The 18,790-nt window shown below is 38.8% G+C and overlaps 1 protein-coding gene across 8 annotated transcripts in view; it reads left to right on the top strand.

Moving 5' to 3' along the window:
• FRY (FRY microtubule binding protein) overlaps positions 1-18,790 on the top strand; it is a 249,737-nt gene that overhangs the window by 31,103 nt on the left and 199,844 nt on the right. For 5 of the 8 annotated variants that reach the window (XR_012085008.2, XM_078389989.1, XM_072993763.2 and 2 more), the window contains exon 1: positions 8,232-12,007. The exons of the other annotated variants lie outside the window; for them this stretch is intronic. Coding sequence is in view for 4 of the 5 variants with exons in the window: in XM_078389989.1 (XP_078246115.1) it covers positions 11,806-12,007 (202 nt within the window). In the remaining variant the exon portion in view is untranslated. Of the gene's footprint in view, positions 1-8,231; positions 12,008-18,790 lie in introns of those variants that run through there. 8 annotated transcript variants of the gene reach the window in all.

Below are 18,790 nucleotides of genomic sequence, written 5' to 3'. Positions count from 1 at the left end.
TTTCACCATGATGAAAGAGATTCATAGGGGCCTTGGGACCTTCGGGGGGGGGGAATATGGCCAATTTATGAAAACCTACTGCAGCTGACAACATCATCAGTCTTACACAATGTAAGCTAGCGTTTTCAGTTGTGAAGGATGGGGAGAGGTATAGTTCAGTAACATCTTGAGGACCGTAAGTTGCCACCCACTGACATCAGTTGCATTGAAAAGAAACAAAGCTTAAAACAGACCTATGCAGAACCCTACAATTGTGGAAAAGAACAATTGTCTTCCAGAATTATATTTAAAATGTATCCAGCCAAGCCTTCACCAAGCTCCTCAGAAAGATGTAATGATTGATAGTACTGAACATGACTGAAAGGCGCAGTCAACACAGTCACACTCAGACTGCATTTCACTTTGCACCACTGTCCAACATGACTAAGGCAGTCTTTACAACACATACAAGAACCTAGAAGGAAATGAATCAGTACAAAACCCAAAACGAAATGAATCTTGATAGGCACCTTCATCTAACATTACATGGTATTGATGAGATGCAAATGGAAAGTGTAATGCATGTGTGTATGTGTGTTTTATTGAATAAACTATAAAGTGAACATATACTTTATTGTCTATATATAAACCATGTCACTTAAAAGGATTGTGAACTACTTTACTATGTTGTAGAGTAATTGTGGAACATTTGGTCTTGGTTTGAATGGCCATTTAGGGGTTTGGCTATCCAGACATGACCATAGCTTTAAAAAGGGAAATAGGATGCAAATCCAAAATTGGTTTGTAATTGTCAGTAAGCCAAGCATACATGTTCTGAGCATTCCAGGTCAATGAGATTTATTTATTCAGACTTCATTTATCTGATGAGCAGGAGAAAATGTGGACAATTGCCCATAAATGTCCATAATTTAGATAATTTAGTATCTACATAAGGTGGTTGCCTAGCAGAAATGAAATAGGATGGTTTTAGTAATCTGATAAATTTGATGATATATATTAATGCTTTTTAAGTTCAATTGTGTATTCCTGAGAAAGGCATATCTTTTGTTTATATATCACCCCACTAGTGGAGGCACTACTCTAGGTGGTGTACTGGTTAAAACGTAAAACCTAAAGATCACATCATGTGGAAGTTTAACATATTTAGGCTATCTTCTGTTCTTGTGGAACGAATCAGAGTGGGTTTAAAATATTTAAATCATTCTTTCTATTCCTGAACAGTCCTCATAAGAATTTAGGGATATGAAGAATTATTTTGTCTTCACCTGGGGAGTGAACTATTGGGCAAGGCCAAAGATAGGCATATACTTAATTTTTTTTTCTGTTAGTCTGTGTATTTGGTCTGTTTCAGAATTAGAGAAGCTCTGCATCTAATTGGCTCTTAAAACATGACGTGCAAACAGATACTCCTTCCTTTAGAAGAAGATGTGAGTGTACGGAAGTTTTGTGTGTAGCTTAAATGCTGCATATTATTTCTCCAGAATGTGTTCCATATTGTGTTCTAAGACTATTGTAGATAAAATGGTTTATTGACAAAAATAATACATTTTCTTCTCCTTCTCCTTCTTCTTCAGTTTAATTTAACAAGCAGATTGGAAAGTAGTTTCCATATGTAAATGAACCATGCTAAAGACACTGCTCCTGAACTAAGCAAAAAGAATATTCAGAAAGGCATGGCCTTTTTCTATATTGCTCAGATTTTTAAAAACAGAGTAATGCCGAGTGACCTATCTAAGAGTCAGGTTGCGTTTTAAGGCAAAAGCCTCATCTACAATGTTAGCCCTCCAGACAACACAAATCTTTCAGTGCTACATTGCCTGATAGCATTGCCAGATCAGTAGATTCCCATTTCTTGAGATTTCATGGCTAAAATCTGAGATCCTGGAGTGTTACATCGATATTACAGGAAACAGGACCTGGTGATATCACAGGAGATGGGCTGTTGTGTGATAACAGAAAAATAATAAATGTCTGTGAGAATGAGTGAGACAACCCACTTAGATCTTCTGCACAGCCTCCTAAACCAATACGATGTGTAGAACAGATATACAGATACATCTTCTCTGAACCAGTTAGGCCTGGTGTCAATCAAGAGTAGAGAGAAAATGGGTCATTAGGCGGTAAAGCTTCTACAGATGGTAAAAATCAAACTTTCTCCTCTTCTAGCAGCTCCTCACATGGAGAGCAGAGAAAGCAGAACACTTCACTGATACATCAGCTGGTGCCCTGAGACCAGAAAATTGTTGTACCTGGTACAACAGACATCCCAACAAAGTTGTGTTATCACTTAGTTGATCAATTACAATACAAAAACAAGATAGTTTGCCAGGTGGATTAAGGCAAGGCGGAACCATGATAACTTCCTTGCTGTAGTGTAGACCTTCAATTTTGTAAATGATATCTGGTTGCTTTTAGCCAAAGTTCCAACGTAGCGTCAATGCTTTACCATTTAGGTAATGATATGCAAGATATGCAGGTGTAGCTTAATTTACTTCTCAGTCAAAAGTTAATTAGGAATTGAATACTAGTTCTGTTTGCTGTTGATTGTGGTTTTTGTATTTTAATAGGGTCAGACCAGCAAGAGACAAAATAAAAGACTGTTACCATATTTTTCCATTTATAAGACAACCCAATGTATAAGACGACCCCCTTTTCTAACCTCAAATTAGAAAATTTGATCCCTGCTTTTTCCTTCCTTTTGCTAAGCCACAGAGCTTAGCAAAAGGAAGGGAAAAGCAGGGATCAAAGGGCTCCCCTTGACCGCCGCCTTTCCCTTCCTTTTGCAAGAGGCAGGGAAAAGCGGCTGTCAAAGTGACCGCTGCTTCTCCCTTCTTTTTTGCTAAGCCCCGTAGCTTCACAAATAGCAGGGAAAAGCGGAGGTCACTTTGACAGCTGCTTTTCCCTGCCTCTTGCAAAGCCACAGGGCTTAGCAAAAGGAAGGGAAAAGGGATGGTCAAAGGTCTCCAGTAGTGGAGGCAGCAGCAGGAGGAGGAGGAGGTGGAGACTGAGGCAAAGAAGCAGCCCGGCTCGGCTGCCCATTGACTGCCGCCACCGCCACCCAATCACAAGGAGACGATCGCTGGAGGGGGTGATCGCACAGCAGCAGCACCTCCTGTTGCTGCCTTCCGTGTATAAAATGACCCTCAATTTTTCCTGTAATTATTTTAGGGAAAAGTGTCATTTTATACAAGGAAGGTTTGATAGCTGTCAAACCGACAGTTCAATGCATTCCAATGGGGGAGAAAAAATTCGCCAAAAATTAACGAAGAGTCAGAACAAAGCCAAATTAAGTTTGCAAAGGTTTTACAAAGTGCACTAACTATTCCAAGCATTTAAAACAGTTTTTGAACATTTTAAGACACTTTTAAATTAGCGAAAATGGAACATCGCTAAGCGAAACAGGGGACCTAAACTGTCATCGCTAAGCAAGGCAAGGTCCCGAACATCGCTATGCAAAATTTCCTCATAGGGAACATTGCTAAACGGAGTGCAAAATCACTCCAAAAACCTCATCGCTAAGCGAATACATTGTTAAATGAGGCAATCGCTAAGCGAGGCACCACTGTACTATACTGGCAAATCTGTCTGTTCTTTTTTACAGGATTAAAAACCCATGAGTCTTGCACTCAGCGTAATGTCATCCTACTGTTCTTTCTTTTGCATCCATTCTGGTACTCATTTAAATTGTACCAGGGCTGGAAATGCATTAGTTCCACCCCAACTCCAGTACACTCTCTTCTACTCCACCGCAATTTCTTTTTCTCCCTTTACTCTAGTACTCCCAGTTATAAATGTAACTTTTTTGTACCACGACTTTCAGAATGCCAGAAACAGCATGGCCTATCACGATACAACCTGTTCAGTTACTTGAACTGAGATGTCAATGATACTCATGCAACATTCTGTATTCCTAGGTTCTAGTATTTCAGTTTAGGTGACACCAGGTCTCTGAAATATATTTCTTGAGTCAATTTTTTAAAATCTGATATGGGAGTAGACACGGTCACTTGCACATTTCTAGTAATTGTAAATGATGCTTGGGCAAACCTTTTAAAAATAGTAGTAGATTCTTGCATTTAATGAATTAATTGGTATGTAGTACTCACTGGAAGGACAGATCCTGAAGCTGAGGCTCCAATACTTTGGCCATCTCATGAGAAGAGAAGACTCCGTGGAAAAGATGCTGGTGTTAGGAAAGTGTGGAAGGCAAGAGGAGAAGGGGACAACAGAGGACAGGATGGTTGGACAGTGTCATCAAAACGACTAACATGAATTTGACCTAACTCCAGGAGGCAGTGGAAAACAGGAGGGCCTGGCATGCTCTGGTCCATGGGGTCACGAAGAGTAGGACACTACTTAATGACTAAACAACAACAAAAATTGATTATTTCATTACTTGCATTGTTGATCAGTGCCCCACCCCCTATATAATTATAGAGAAACCAACCTCGGGTGTTTAAGAGATTGTTCTAGGATATTGTTACTCACTGGAATGACAAATAATACTTGCTCTTTGCATTGTTTAAAATATGACATTTATCTAAATGCTTCTCACTCTGTTCGCTTTGTGGTCGTGTGATGAGTTGGTAGCTAGACCTGCTGGATAATAGTGAAGCCTGAAAGGCAAGGTTTATGTTAAGAAAGCTTTTGCCCTCTTTAATTACATGCATAGATAGGTTTTAGACGCACAGTTTTCCTTGATTAATATGCTTAACAACTGCTTCTGTTGTTAAGCATATTAATATAAAAGAATTATATGTCTCTCCTTCTGTGGAGCAGTATATCGACAAGGGGACCTTACTCTTCTGCCAGTTGTAGTAACCCCCCCCCCCCTTTTTGGGAACATGCCAGTCAAATAATGGAAGGCTTTCTAAATAAGAATGTGACATGGGCTGACAGGTCCAAGGAACTTTGCAAGGAGTGTTCTAGCAACTTTAGCCTTTTGTCTGTGTGTAGTCATACTATTGAGTGTAGCTCCAGAATTTGCATTGTATTTCTGTCACAGCCAGATGGTCAAATCAACACATGTGCAATAAATTAAAAAATGGCAAGATGTATCAATACAGTGGACAAAATCCTGTTGGCACAGTTCCATCAGTATAAACCAAATAAGTGTGCCAGAAATAATTAATTTGAAAATGTCCAGTCCCTCTGTTTCAGCTTCTGAGACTTCCTAGGGCTCCATTTTGCTGTGGGGAAGCCTTTGGCTGCCTTGGGACAGGACGAGAAAGCTTTCAATAGTAAAAAAAAAAAAAAAAATCGTTGCTAGATTGCTGCTGCCATACCATGTTGCCAATCCAGCAGCATTTTTTGGGGGTTAAAAGTTCCTCCCTCCCCCATTTCGAGGCAGCCAAAGGTTCAAAATGGGCCTTAGAATGGGCCTTGATAGGCACTGGACCGACATTCCAACATGAAGTACAGAATCATTCAGACTTAAACCACATAGCATTCCTTCCACACTACACAGTGAGGCTGCACACCCCAATATAAAAGCAACGGGCCATTGCCACCACTATTAAGTGAGGCTATAAACCCCAACTATAAAAAAGGAAGTGGCCATAATTGCTGCACAAAAAACTAGTGAAGTTATCCTTCGTCAAGTTAAAATTTTAATGTAACCATATAATGCATCTGTTATCAGAATAAGTAACCAATTATGAATGTCATTATTTGTGACCAGTTTTCAAATTATGATCAGACTGTACATCAATCTTATTTTGTCTGTAATTTATTACCAGTCTCTAAAAATAAGTTTTTAGATCAGCTGCTAGACATTTTGATCAATATAACTATTACTCATTTAACTATCACTCATTTAACTATGATGAAACTATCATTTCATTTACCATGTTCTCTTTTTCTGGGTTTTCTCCCCTCTGGTAAAATATTTTGCCACCCATACAGTTACTGTTGTTGGTTATACATATTACTGCCAGGCATCTTGATTTGTGTTAGCCAATAATCAAACATAATGTAATAAAATATTACAGTATTGTCTATGAAACCTCTTAATAGGACTAAGTTTTAATTTTCTCTAGTGGATATTTCATCACCCAGTTTATGATGTCTTTTAATTTGCTCTTATTATAAATAATTATAAAGCAAAAGCATGCCATTCTGCAAAATCTGGAGGGAGGGAAAATCTTTTGTCTCTTTGAGGAGCTGAACATCTAATGATGTACTAGCTATATCTTCTGGTTTGGCCAAATCAAATATTCTTCATCTTGAATGATTTCAGCTTTGAAGTTCATGCTCTTGGTCTTGATTCTACCGTTGACTATTACATTAAGCTCATTGTCAGTTAGCAGTGTCCAAGCCTTGAATGAAACACACACTTCCCCCTCTGTTTGGTAATGCTTTCCTAAGAAATAACATCATCATCATCATCATCATCATCATCATCATCATCATTATTATCATTAGTATTAGTATTAGTATTATTATTAGTAGTAGTAGTAGCAGCAAGAGCAGCAGCAGCAGCAGCATCTAGATATTTCTTCATGACACCTGAGGATAATTAGAACATTCCGCCAGGAAAGAAGCTTTGCCATTTCAGCCATCACTAACTGAAACAGCCCTGCCTAATGCAATACTCCTTGGACATTGCAGATTGTATTTACTGCCTCCTTGCTGTTTAGAGGAACTCTATCACTGTATATACGTTATGTTGTTACAGTTATATGTCATGATTTCGCTTTTCATGATTTGTAAAGGATTTTTGAGATATGTGAGATGTTCAATAAGTGGTCTGTTGTTGCCATTTTCCAGTGAGTTCCATGACTAAATGGGAATAATTAAGAGTAGTTACGGAAGGTAGTTACAGAAGCTGGATTTCAAAAAGGAAGAGACAATATATTTCAAATATCCACTGGTTACTGCTCACCAAAGTATTTGAGAAGATCAGTGTATGCTTTATTGTTGTTGTTTAGTCGTTACGTCGTGTCCGACTCTTCGTGACCCATGGACCAGAGCACGCCAGGCCCTCCTGTCTTTCACTATCTCCCAGAGTTGGGTCAAATTCATCTTGGTAGCTTCGGTGACACTGTCCAACCATTTCGTCCTCTGTTGTCCCCTTCTCCTCTTGCCTTCACTCTTTCCAACATCAGGGTCTTTTCCAGGGAGTCTTCTCTTCTCATGAGCTGGCCAAAGTGTTGGAGCCTCAGCTTCAGAATCTGTCCTTCTAGTGAGCACTCAGGGTTGATTTTCTTCAAAATGAATAGGTTTGTTCTCTTTGCAGTCCAGGGGACTCTCAAGAGTCTCCTCCAGCACTACAATTCAAAAGCATAAATTCTTCGGCGGTCAGCCTTCTTTATGGTCCAGCTCTCACTTCCATACATCGCAACTGGAAAAACCATAGCTTTGACTATGTCGGCAAGGTGATGTTTCTGCTTTTTAAGATGCTGTCTAGGTTTGTCATTGCTTTCCTCCCAAGAAGCAGGTGTCTTTTAATTTTGTGGCTGCTGTCACCATCTGCAGTGATCATGGAGCCCAAGAAAGTAAAGTCTGTCACTGCCTCCATATCTTCCCCTTCTATTTGCCAGGAGGTGATGGGACCAGTGGCCATGATGTTAGTTTTTTTGATGTTGATTTTCAGACCATTTTTTGCTCTCTCCTCTTTCACCCTCATTAAGAGGTTCCTTAATTCCTCCTCACTTTCTGCCATCAGAGCAGTATCATCTGCATATCTGAGGTTGTTGATATTTCTTCCAGCAATCTTAATTCCGGTTTGGGATTCATCCAGTCCTGCCTTTTGCATGATGTATTCTGCATATAAGTTAAATAAGCAGGGAGACAATATACAGCCTTGTCATACTCCTTTCCCAATTTTGAACCAATCAGTTTTTCCATATCCAGTTCTAACTGTTGCTTCCTGTTCCACATATAGATTTCTCAGGACATAGATAAGGTGACTTTAGCAAAGCCTTTGCATGGATCATAAGGAACTATGGGTTGTTCTGAAAGAAATGGGTGAGGCTCAGCACTTGATTATCCTAATTCATAACCTATATTGTGAACATTTTATCATCATATCTGTTCAATCCATAGTAGAACATACTATATGGAAAAGTGGACTAGATTCCAATGAAGGAGGAGTGAAAATTGGTGGAAGAAATAGCTATAATTTAAGATATGCAAATAATATAATCTTTCTGGAAGAAAGTAGCAACTATTTGAAAGAACTTTTAGTTAAAGTGAAGGAAGGAAGTGCCAAAGCAGGACTACAGTTGAACATTGAGAAGACATAAATCATGACTACAAGAGAACTACACAACTTTAATCTTAACAATGAATAAATTAGAGTAGTGAAAGATTTTGTTTACCTTGGTTCCATCATTAACCCCAATGGGGACTACAGCCAAGAAATCAGAAGAGTGAGATGTGGAAGGGCAGCAATGAAGGAATTAGAAATTATTAAGTATGAGGATGTGTCATCGGAGACCAAGATCAAGAGCATTGACATTCTTTCATTCCTGATCACCATGTATGGGAATGAAAGCTGGACAGTAAAGAAAGCTGACAGGAAAAAAATTGATTAGTTTGAAATGTGGTGCTGGAGGACATCCTAGACTGCTGGAAAGACAGACAAATGAGTTGGAGATCAAATTAAGCCTGAACTATCTCTGGAGATAAAAATGTTGAAACTGAGGCTGTCCTACTTTGGTCACATCATGAGAAGACAGGATTCTCTGGAAAAAACAATAATGGTTGGAAACGTTGAGGGTAGCAGGAAAAGAGGAAGACTAAGATGGACTGATTCCCTAAAGGAGACCACAAACTTAATTTTACAAGAGTTAAGGCTGTTGAGGACAGAACATTTTGGAGATCTCTCATTCATAGGGTTGCCATAAATCAGAGGTGACTTGACAGCACATAATGACAGACAGAAGGTCGTATGCTTTTCTGCTACCAGATCCATCACAGCAAACTCATGTGCCGGGGAAACTAGGTGTTACAACTGCTGTTTTGGAAACTTACATTCCATTCTTTTCACCAATATTGTGGCAATATAGTGGATGCAGAATAATATCTGCTAATGTGGAAAACATAACACTAGCACTGCTTATAACATTATTTAAGCACATAAAATATACTGTAAAACTCTAGTCTCTGCTATTTCCAGTTATACCAAATACCAAATCATTGTTTAAAAACAGTACAGCCCAAGGCCTGAGTAACTGTTTGTCCCTGAATTTAAAGGAAGTAGCCTTCTAATTTAGCTTCATGGTTTGGTTGGGAGTTCGATTCCCCACTGTGCCCTTTTGACAAAGGCTGGACTTGATGATCCATATGAGCCTCTGCAGTACTGAGATTCTAATGCCACACAAATTATTAATTTGCTCTTTTTTCCTCCTTGATCTGCATGTCTAGATGTAGTTAGTACTAGATAAAAAAAGATCCTGCAAGCTTTAACTATTACATCACCTGGCATGAAGTCAGTGCCTGTCAAACCCTATAGTTAATAGCTTTCACACTCTGCACCTTTCAATATGTGAGCATTCCTGTTTTTGGAAGGAAAGATTTTGCACATTTCTTGCTATGGCTTTAGCCTCGTGCCTTCAATTTCAGGTACTCCAGAAGCATTTGGTAGAACTAGCTTGGTTTGGTGGTGGGAGGCAGATCGGTTGTGGTCTTATTCCTCTTTATTTTAGTTCAATTTAACTTAACTTTGTTCTTTTGATAATGGATATTAGGATATCTGTGTCTCTGCACTTTAGTTTCCTGTCTCAGTTGTTAGTATTAAGAACCACAGCTTTGTGGTGAGGGCCCATGCTTTGCAAGTGGAGGGTTCTTTGTTTCGATCCCTGGCATCTCCAGGCAGGGAACGAAAAACTGGCACCTAAAAATAAATCTGTGAGGTGGAAAAGTGTGATTTGAGTTTGATGTGCAAGATATTCTCCGTGACTCAAATTGTACATTAAAGAACGCATTTCATGGGAAGCTGAAATTCATTAGTGTTCTAGAGACATGATTCAGGGAGACCTTCATACCAATCAGCCGTATGTAGAAACAAAATCTGTATTTACCTCCCAGTGATCAGTCAAAAAACAAGATAATTTGCAAACTTCAGGAGTTGTGAAAAGCTCCTGCTGTGGCAGGCAGGCCTGCAGCACTTAAAACTGCTACGATTGGATTCTCAATGTTGCTGTAAACAGGACTGGAAAGTCCTGCATTGTGGGACACGCAGTCTGAGATGATAGGAAGTGAAAGCCCTGCATATTGGGAAATGTAGTCTGAGAGGGCAAGGGAGTTGCTCAGGCACAGACAGGGTTACAAAGCTATGTAGCAGTTGCCATACAGGTTTTAGCTGTGTAAATAAAGCTTGTTGGAACTTTACCATCTGTGCTTCAGTTAACTGACACAGGAACTTGCCTAAGGGAATCTACAGAATTTGTTGATTAAGCAGGAAGATTGCAGAAGAGAGGACTAAAGCAATGGAGAAACTGTACAATACATTGTGTGTTAATGTAATATTTCTGTGCATGCACAGTGTGGCTTTCTTTGGCATCGTGCTTCATCACTGGCTATGTTGGCTAGAACTGATGGCATTTGAAGTCCAACACTATTTGGATAATTATGTCTTCTTCCTGGTGTGAATATTATGTTAATTTCTTGACTACCTTGTGTTTTGAAGCATACTGTACCTATGTTACATTTACATGAAAGTTTAAGGTGTTAGCAAAGCAAGCAAGTTTTTATAAGGAAGTATGGGATCTTAGTTATGTACAGCACTATATATAGAATTAAAAATAGCTTACATGTTAAGATATTAAAAACCTGATGTCACAGGCAGATCACAAAAAAATAAGGTTCATACTGTATATGGTTTCATTCATTAGGCACTTCACACTCTCATGTTATCTTTCCCTATAATTGCGTTGAATAGGTACTATATAAATATCTTACAACTTTAAACCAGAATGTGAAATGTTGCTTTTTAAAAAGTAATTTGTTCCAGTTTCAAAGCACATCGAACATTTTGTTATTGCCATTGTTACACTTTAAGAAAACTCATCTTATTTTTCAAAAGTAATTAGTACAGCTATTTTAGTTACTTTAAAAAACAAACAACAGAATACTTCAGACCACTATCCAGTGGGTACACACACTACAACATTGACCCTTATGTATTTAAAAATAATGAAAATATGATTTTGCTACAGCGTAGTTGTTGCAAGAAGGAATTAATTGGAAGTAACTACACATCTTTAATTTCTTCCAAGATCTGCATCTAGTGAGTGGAAGTTAGCCAGTCATAGTTATTTGGTAGCGAAATAATCAGGTTACTCTAACCTTAATTTTTACAGCTGGTATCATACATGCAAGAGGATATGAGAACAAAACACAGATCCAAGGGTGTGCAGGAAAGTCTGGCACACATAGAAACTGCGATGTAGTTCAGATTGAAGTAACCTAACCTTGTAGCAGCTGTCAGTGGATCACTGGTGAACTGAAATGAGAACTACTGGTGGAGAAACAGGAATTTTACTTTTACTCTATGGAATGGAAGTTAATGAGTTAAGGTAAACTTTCCAGTCATGCCCAAGCCTTTGTTAGCTAATGATTTTGTTATACCTCCTCCCTTGGGCTCTTTGGCTTCTGAAAGGAGGGAGTTTGCAGTAATTCTACACCTGCTTTTGCCCACGCCTATCCCTTTGCTAAACTTACCGAACAAGTGCTGGGCTGCGCATGAGAACATCAGAAATGGATGGCGACTGTTTTCCACCAGTAAAACTTACTTGAATGATTTGAAGCTCATCTTTTTTAGTTTTTTCCACTTTTTACATTTTGGGTCACCTTGCCATAATGGCAATTGATGACAATAATCTGCATTCTAGGACTGAATGTAAACTGAATTCATACCAGAATGACTGTAAATCAAGACGGGGTAGTCTACCATCCGGACTTCTCCTAGGAGATGACATTAAAGGAAAGTGTCAAAAGAATATCAGAAATTTAGAACCTATTCATCCAAGACGCCCCAAGAAAAGACCATCCCTCTTTCCAGGTAGGAGGTCTGTGCTAATTACTGCCACCCATTCTTGACATTTTTCTTTATCTTTGAAAAAAAATGGATTGAGTTAAAGATACGTAGAAGTAATGATGTACTGCATGGCAGGAGTTCTGTAATATAGCAAGAGTGTACTATATTAATAGCATGAACGGAATTCCTTCCATTATTTTGAAAATATGGATATTTGTTTGAGAAATAGAATTTCAGCTTTCTTTTTTATTTGTTTGGAATTCAAAGCGTTTCAAAGAGCATTCAGTGTACAGGGATTTTTGTGGCTGAGAAAGAGACTGTAATTTTAATTATAGCAGTATATCATTTGATGTCTGGCATAGGGAGTATATATAAATTCTTCCTTGTATCAAACTGGTACCTTCTATTTATCCACAACTTAACAGAAGTACTTCTGAAATGCATACTTTAAATTCCTGCTTTGTACTGGAGCCAGAAAATGTTTGCAGTACATGATTTTGTGTAAGTTTCAAGCGAATTGCATATCTTAACCAGAATTACAGTAGATTTCAGTCAACAATGACATAGTAAATTATTATGATTGATTTAAATTAGAACAGGACTTCAGACAAAAGCAGTTTATGTCAGTTTAACTTGTGGAATATATTGTGGACAGAGAATAAGAAAGCACACACCTGGATTTCTAATTAGAAAGTTCTAAAATCCATATTCTCTCTGTGTGTAGCTATCTTTCTGTTAATTGATGAAATGTATTACTGGTATAAAGCTGAAACTAAATTGATTTGGTTACTTAATTGATTAATCCAATTACGTACCCATTTATTCTAAGTAACATGAACATAATGTCTTTTTTCATGCTTATCTAAATAAATGTTGGTTGGTGTGATCTTTGGAGAATGTGGAATTAAGAGCGGGAGGAGTGCTAAAAGCGTGATGATGAACTTAATTTTCTAGTAGTATGACATTTCTGGCTTAAATTGCTCATGTATAAGAAAACCTCATCTTCTATGTATGTTCCTTGAAACACAGACTCTTTTTAATTCCAAGATAAATGTATGGGCGAGGCATAGCTCTCAACCCTTTTTGGCAGGTACTCCAGGTCATATGACTTGGGTGTGCTGTGTTTCTCCAGCACTTCTTAATACACTACTTGAATCAGCTCTTCTTCTGTTGAGAGCTGATGGCCTGGGATAGCATAAATACATTTTATTACCCTTATCTGTTTCTCTGTCTACCCTCCTTTCGTTATACTGCTCTCTATATCTGCACAGCGTTGGTTCTTGCTTTTCATTGTCATGTCTTTCATTGTCTATGTTCTCGAGCCAACCTCTCACACAACCTACAATACAGGTTTGTTTTTGACTCTTTTGCTTAGCCTTTGAGGCATATTAGAGATTAATGTGCAGGTCGCGCTTAAATCCTTCAAGGTTTATGGGCTTTGAGAGTCGGGATATCAGACAGGCAACAAAGTAGGCTTTTTGTTTGTTTGTTTGATTTGCTTAATTCCATTTATAAACTCCTCTGAAGACCCGGAACAGCCCAAGTAACTGCGTAGAATGTCCAGGAAGCTCTCTCTCTGTTTCTCTCTGTGTGTATAGAAGATGTGCACCCTTACTAGAAGATCATAGAAACATTTGATAATTAATTTAATTGGAAGGAGCATATAAGCCCATCAAGTCCAGCCCCTTGCTCAATGCAGGAATCCAAATCAAAGTAGATCTGACAGATGGTTGTCCAATTTTCTCTCGAATGCCTCCTGTGTTGGAGCACTCACCATCTCCTGAGGTAATTGGTTCCACTGTCTTACTGCTCTGACAATTAAGAAGTTTTTCCTGATATTCAGACTAACAGATCCCGCCCCTCCTCTGTATGACAGTCTTTCAAATATTTGAAAAGTGCTACCATATCTCCCCTCAGACATCTTTTCTCAAGGCTAAATAGACCCAAATATTTCAATCTTTCCTCATAGGGCTTGGTTTTCGGCCCCCTGATCATCCTTCACACCCATCTCTGAATTTGTTCCAGTTTGTTGGCATCCTACTTAAAGTATGGTGTCCAGAACTTCATTGCTTTTGGAGACTATACTTCTGTTAATGCATCCTAAAATAGCATTGGTCTTTTTTTTCCAGTGACATCACACTGTTATCTTTTTGGATTACTATTACCAGGATCCCTGTGCCAGGAAAGCGAATGGTGCTGCTTTGTGGGACCTCCAGGAAGTTGTGGCCCCAAAATGCACCTTTTCAACTTCTGACCCTGACACTGATAGATTCCCCTCCATCCCTGCATACTGGTGTGTGATGACTATCTCAGTTTCCAAACTGTGTCTGTCTGTCTTCTCTGTTAGTAGCTTCAGTTGTGTGTAGGTGGCACAGAGCTGCAGGATAAGCAGTTTGAAAATGGGTATTTCCATTGTCTCTGCATCAACATGCAAGCACTAAGGAGATGTACTTTAAAAATTAGAAAAAAAGCTTTGGTAAAAAAAGAAGCCGTATCTATGAGAGATTGAAAAAATAATTTAAGGCTTCTACTCTTCCCAAAATGTTTCGATAACTTGTTAACCAAAGTCCAGGAGATGATCTCTTGCTTGTGTAAACAGATGCACAAGTACTTTTCTATCAAAGGTCCTGTTCCCTCCTGTGCATACTGTGTATACTGCACTACCCTTGCAGAACTATCTTTCTCATATTCTAAAAGTAAGTAAATGTTTATTTGTACATCTGTAGCCATAACAAAAGATATTCAAATAATATAAAATAATCAGCTGTAAAAACTTCTTCCTTAAAACTGTTACTCTAAAAGCAAAATAGGCTACCTTTTCAAAATATATGATGCACTATCCCTCAGTAAAAGTTTGTCAGATACACATCAGATCTATTAAATTCAAGATTTAACTCTCTGAACAGAGTTACTCTTACGTCCTTATAAATGTGGTAAACAAGTAAGTAATGAGTTAGATCTTCAACTGTGTAAGTTCCACATGGACACTCTCCTTCAAAGAAATTCATTGGTATCATCCTTAATCACTGCAGAATTCATATACTGCCATTGTAAAGCTGTGAAAACATTTCTCCATTTAAAATTTGTGAGACTAATTAAATACTGTGAGTAACGTATTTAAATATGTAATTTAGCATACCAGGGGGCATGTTTCAACAGATATACCCTGTTTTCCCGAAAATAAGACCTAACCTGAAAATAAGATGTAGTATGATTTTTCAGGATGCTCGTACTATAAGCCCTTTTGTTGTTGTTTAGTCGTTTAGTTGTGTCCGACTCTTCTACCCCCCAAATAAACCCCAATTAAGTGAAACCCTGCCCTCCACCATTGTGCAGCAACCAGAAGAAGATGACATAACTGTATTTGACTAAATGTAGATAGCTGTACATGAAAAATAAAAATAAAACATTCCCTGAAAATAAGCCCTAATGTGTTTTTGGAGCAAAAATTAATACCTTTATTTTCCCGGGGAAACATAGTAGTAGAATAGCTGTTGCTACGCAGTAGTGCAGGCAACACAATTAATGATGAGTCTAAGAGAGTCATAACTGGTAATGTTGTCAGCTGGGCAAGCAGTGCAAAATGTGCCCCCAAATCAACATTTTATCATTCATGACAGCAGGAAAAAAAAGCAGAAACCAAGAGGTGTTTACAGCATTGAACATCTTGCCAGCATCTCTCCTCCTAACAAATCCAAAGTGTTATCAATTGTTTAGCATATCATACTGTATATGTTAATAAACTGACTTTCTATCATATCCAGCTTGGTGGTCTGGTCTATTTAGGCTCAGGTAGACCTGTTCTCTACTGTCTCAGCGGGGCCTGGTGTCCGGACCAGGTCCTCTGCTCTTCCCTAGTGGTCTGGTATACTGGCTATACAACCTGCTGAAAACTGACCCAGAGAACTGCTCTATGACCATCTTGTCCTATGGTGGTAGATCAGACTTGCCAGGCCAATTGTGGAAGTCTGGGGAAGTGACACACTCCCTAAATTAGGTACCTGAGGCAAAGCCCTACAGTGGACCCTCGACTTACAGACGGCCCGACTTACAGACTTTTTGAGTTACAGACTTCTCTGGCCACAAAATTTAGGTTCGACTTGCAGCCAGAGAACCAACCTACAGACCAGAAAACAAAAACAAAAACAAAATGGAACAAAAATGGTCGGTTACGGCATTAATTGGTTTTCAATGCATTGTAGGTCAATGGAGACTCGACCTACAGACTTTTCGACCTGCAGCCACCATTCAAATATGGATTAATTCTGTAAGTAGAGGGTCCACTGTAGTTGTCCCACTCTAGTTACAGTCCTGGCTCTGAGATACAGTGGGGTCTTGATTTGAGAACTTAATCCGTATTGGAAGGCGGTTCTCAAGTCAAAAAGTCTGTAAGTCAAGTCTCCATCGACCTACAGTGCATTGAAAACCGATTAATCCCGTAACAGGCCGTTTTTGTTCCATTTTGGTTTTTTTCTGGTCTGTAAGTCAAATCTCAGTCTGCAAGTCAAACCTAAATTTTGCGGCCAGAGAAGTCTGTAGCTCAAAAAGTCTGTAAGTCAAGCCGTCTGTAAGTCAAGGGTCCACTGTACAATTATAACCTGTGTGGCTATGAAAACAATAAATATAATCCTTTTGCAAATATACCACATCAAAAGATGGGTGAATGGATTGCATGCTTAAATCTTTCCTCATTTTTAATGACTTTTGGCACATTCATGTCTAGGGTTTGGGAGTAGTGTTTTTGTTTTTTTTTTTTTTTAATGGAAGACTACCTTTCTGTGGCCAAGGAGCTTTTGACATAACTTTCAGCATTTAAATATTTTTTTCGTACCTGCCTCCTAAAAGGGTACCATATTGTGTTATTTCTTAATGTCCTTAGTGAGAACGAGATCTCTTTAAGACTCAGGTTTTGAGGCTAGGAAAGAAAAGGAGGGCTCTTTCAAAAGACTGATTGGAGTCCATTTATTGCCTAGACAAATGAACAAGAGAGAAGCCCTGTTGAATTAAATTAGGGTCCATTCTAGTCCAGAGCTTGGGAAAGGCACTTCTTTTGGAACTGGCCATACTGGCTGAAAAATTTCAGGAGCTGTAATCCAAAAAAAGTAGTTTTATCAAGGCCAGCATCTTGTTCGCGACACTGGTTACACAAACAATCAAAGGAAGCTTGACATGCATGTTAATATGTGAAGGTGTCAGTCCTCTTGTATCTTTCATACATTCAGAAGTGTGCTAACTCATAACACTGAGTTTTCATGTATATTAGTGATTAATTTCCTAATTAGGAGCAGGATTTATCCTCATGCCTAGTTTTGAAATTGGCTACTTTCTCCATCTTGTAATTCAAGGGTTTATTTTGATATAGTGTGGAAACGTTGTCTCAGTTCATCCAATCACTGCTGGGAAAGGATGTTAACCTTTTTTGAGGATTGTTACAGCCTTGTCAACATTTCACCTAACCCGAACTGGTTAAGTTTATTCCGTTCCACTGAAGTCTTCTAAATCTACATAAAATGTGTCAGTTTAATTGAGGTGTGGATTGGGACATTAGATTTGTAATAAAATAGTGAGGCAGCACAGTGATCAAATACTAATTATTAGTACATTGAAATACAATAACATAAGATAGAATGGTGAGGTAATACATTGTTTAAAATATTCATTGGGGTGTGTACTTCAGTTTAGTTTCCAAAATTATAAATGTAGAGCTAGAAATAGTCTACCTAAAGTTGCAAGCCAGGCCAGGTGATGTAATCCATAGATTTTGATGTTTATAGCCTTACTTCCGGTTTAACGAGTACTCTTACATACTGTAATGCTGAGTAATAGTAGTTTTGCATAACTGTATCCATTCTGACTTGTCTCCCAATTCAGATACCTTGGATAGCTCTGGGGACAATTCCTCTGGGTTGATAATGCTGTTGCGCCAGTGTCAGGTCAACGAATTGAAAAACAACAGCCATTCAGGATCTGATCTGGGACAAATGTTTCAGCCTAGCTTGTACTACTAAGATCTGGTAGATGAAGCTGGAGGGGGAGGTCAGCCTCTCTCACCTGGGTTCTCTGTGCAACAGCAGGTGAAACTTCGGCTGCAAGGAGGTAGAGTTGCAGTGCTCTGTTGTGATTCTGTCCTCCTCACTCAGGTGTCCTGTCCCACTCACTAGCTGCTGAGTTCAAATGTTTGTGTTTGAAAGTGGGCTGCCTGGAGCAAAGTAAAGATTCTGTTGGCCCATCCAGAAAGCTTATGGGTCTGGATAGTTCCTTGATGGCTTTTGGAGGGGTTCCTGTCACCTTGGTAGATTATTCTGCTGAATTCCTGATTGATGTCTGGAATGGGAAAATGGCCAGAGTGGTGGACGCAACCACTCCACAGAGTAGAGTCAAAATAGCCAGCTGCTTTTCTCAGGAATTTGGTAGGTGGTGAAATTAATGGTACAGTGACTAGAGCAACAATGGCAGAAATTTTGAGGCAGTTATGACAAGATAGAGCTACGTGGAAGGTAACTTTTTTCTGCCATCATTACATACACATGGAGTCAACTTGTAAAGATTTCCTGAGCAGTCAAAGGTCTCTTAAGCTCTGGACCACGGATGGCAATGGAGGGAGATCCAGGCTGGGTTCTGCTAACTTGTATGTCATATAGTCCCAACCCCAAAGCATTTCCTATATTATTTGTCAATGTAGTCTCCCATTAAGTCAAACACTAGTGTTTTGATTTCTGTTTTCTTAAATGATGACATTTCAAGATGACTCTGGTAATTTAGTGGACAAAAGCAGAAATCTCTTCATAATTGCTATGTGTTGCTTTC

This window comes from Pogona vitticeps, chromosome 3, assembly GCF_051106095.1.
Source record: "Pogona vitticeps strain Pit_001003342236 chromosome 3, PviZW2.1, whole genome shotgun sequence".
NCBI lineage: Eukaryota > Metazoa > Chordata > Lepidosauria > Squamata > Agamidae > Pogona > Pogona vitticeps.
Note: the sequence above shows the minus strand (reverse complement) of the source record. Positions and strands in the feature narration are given on the sequence as shown.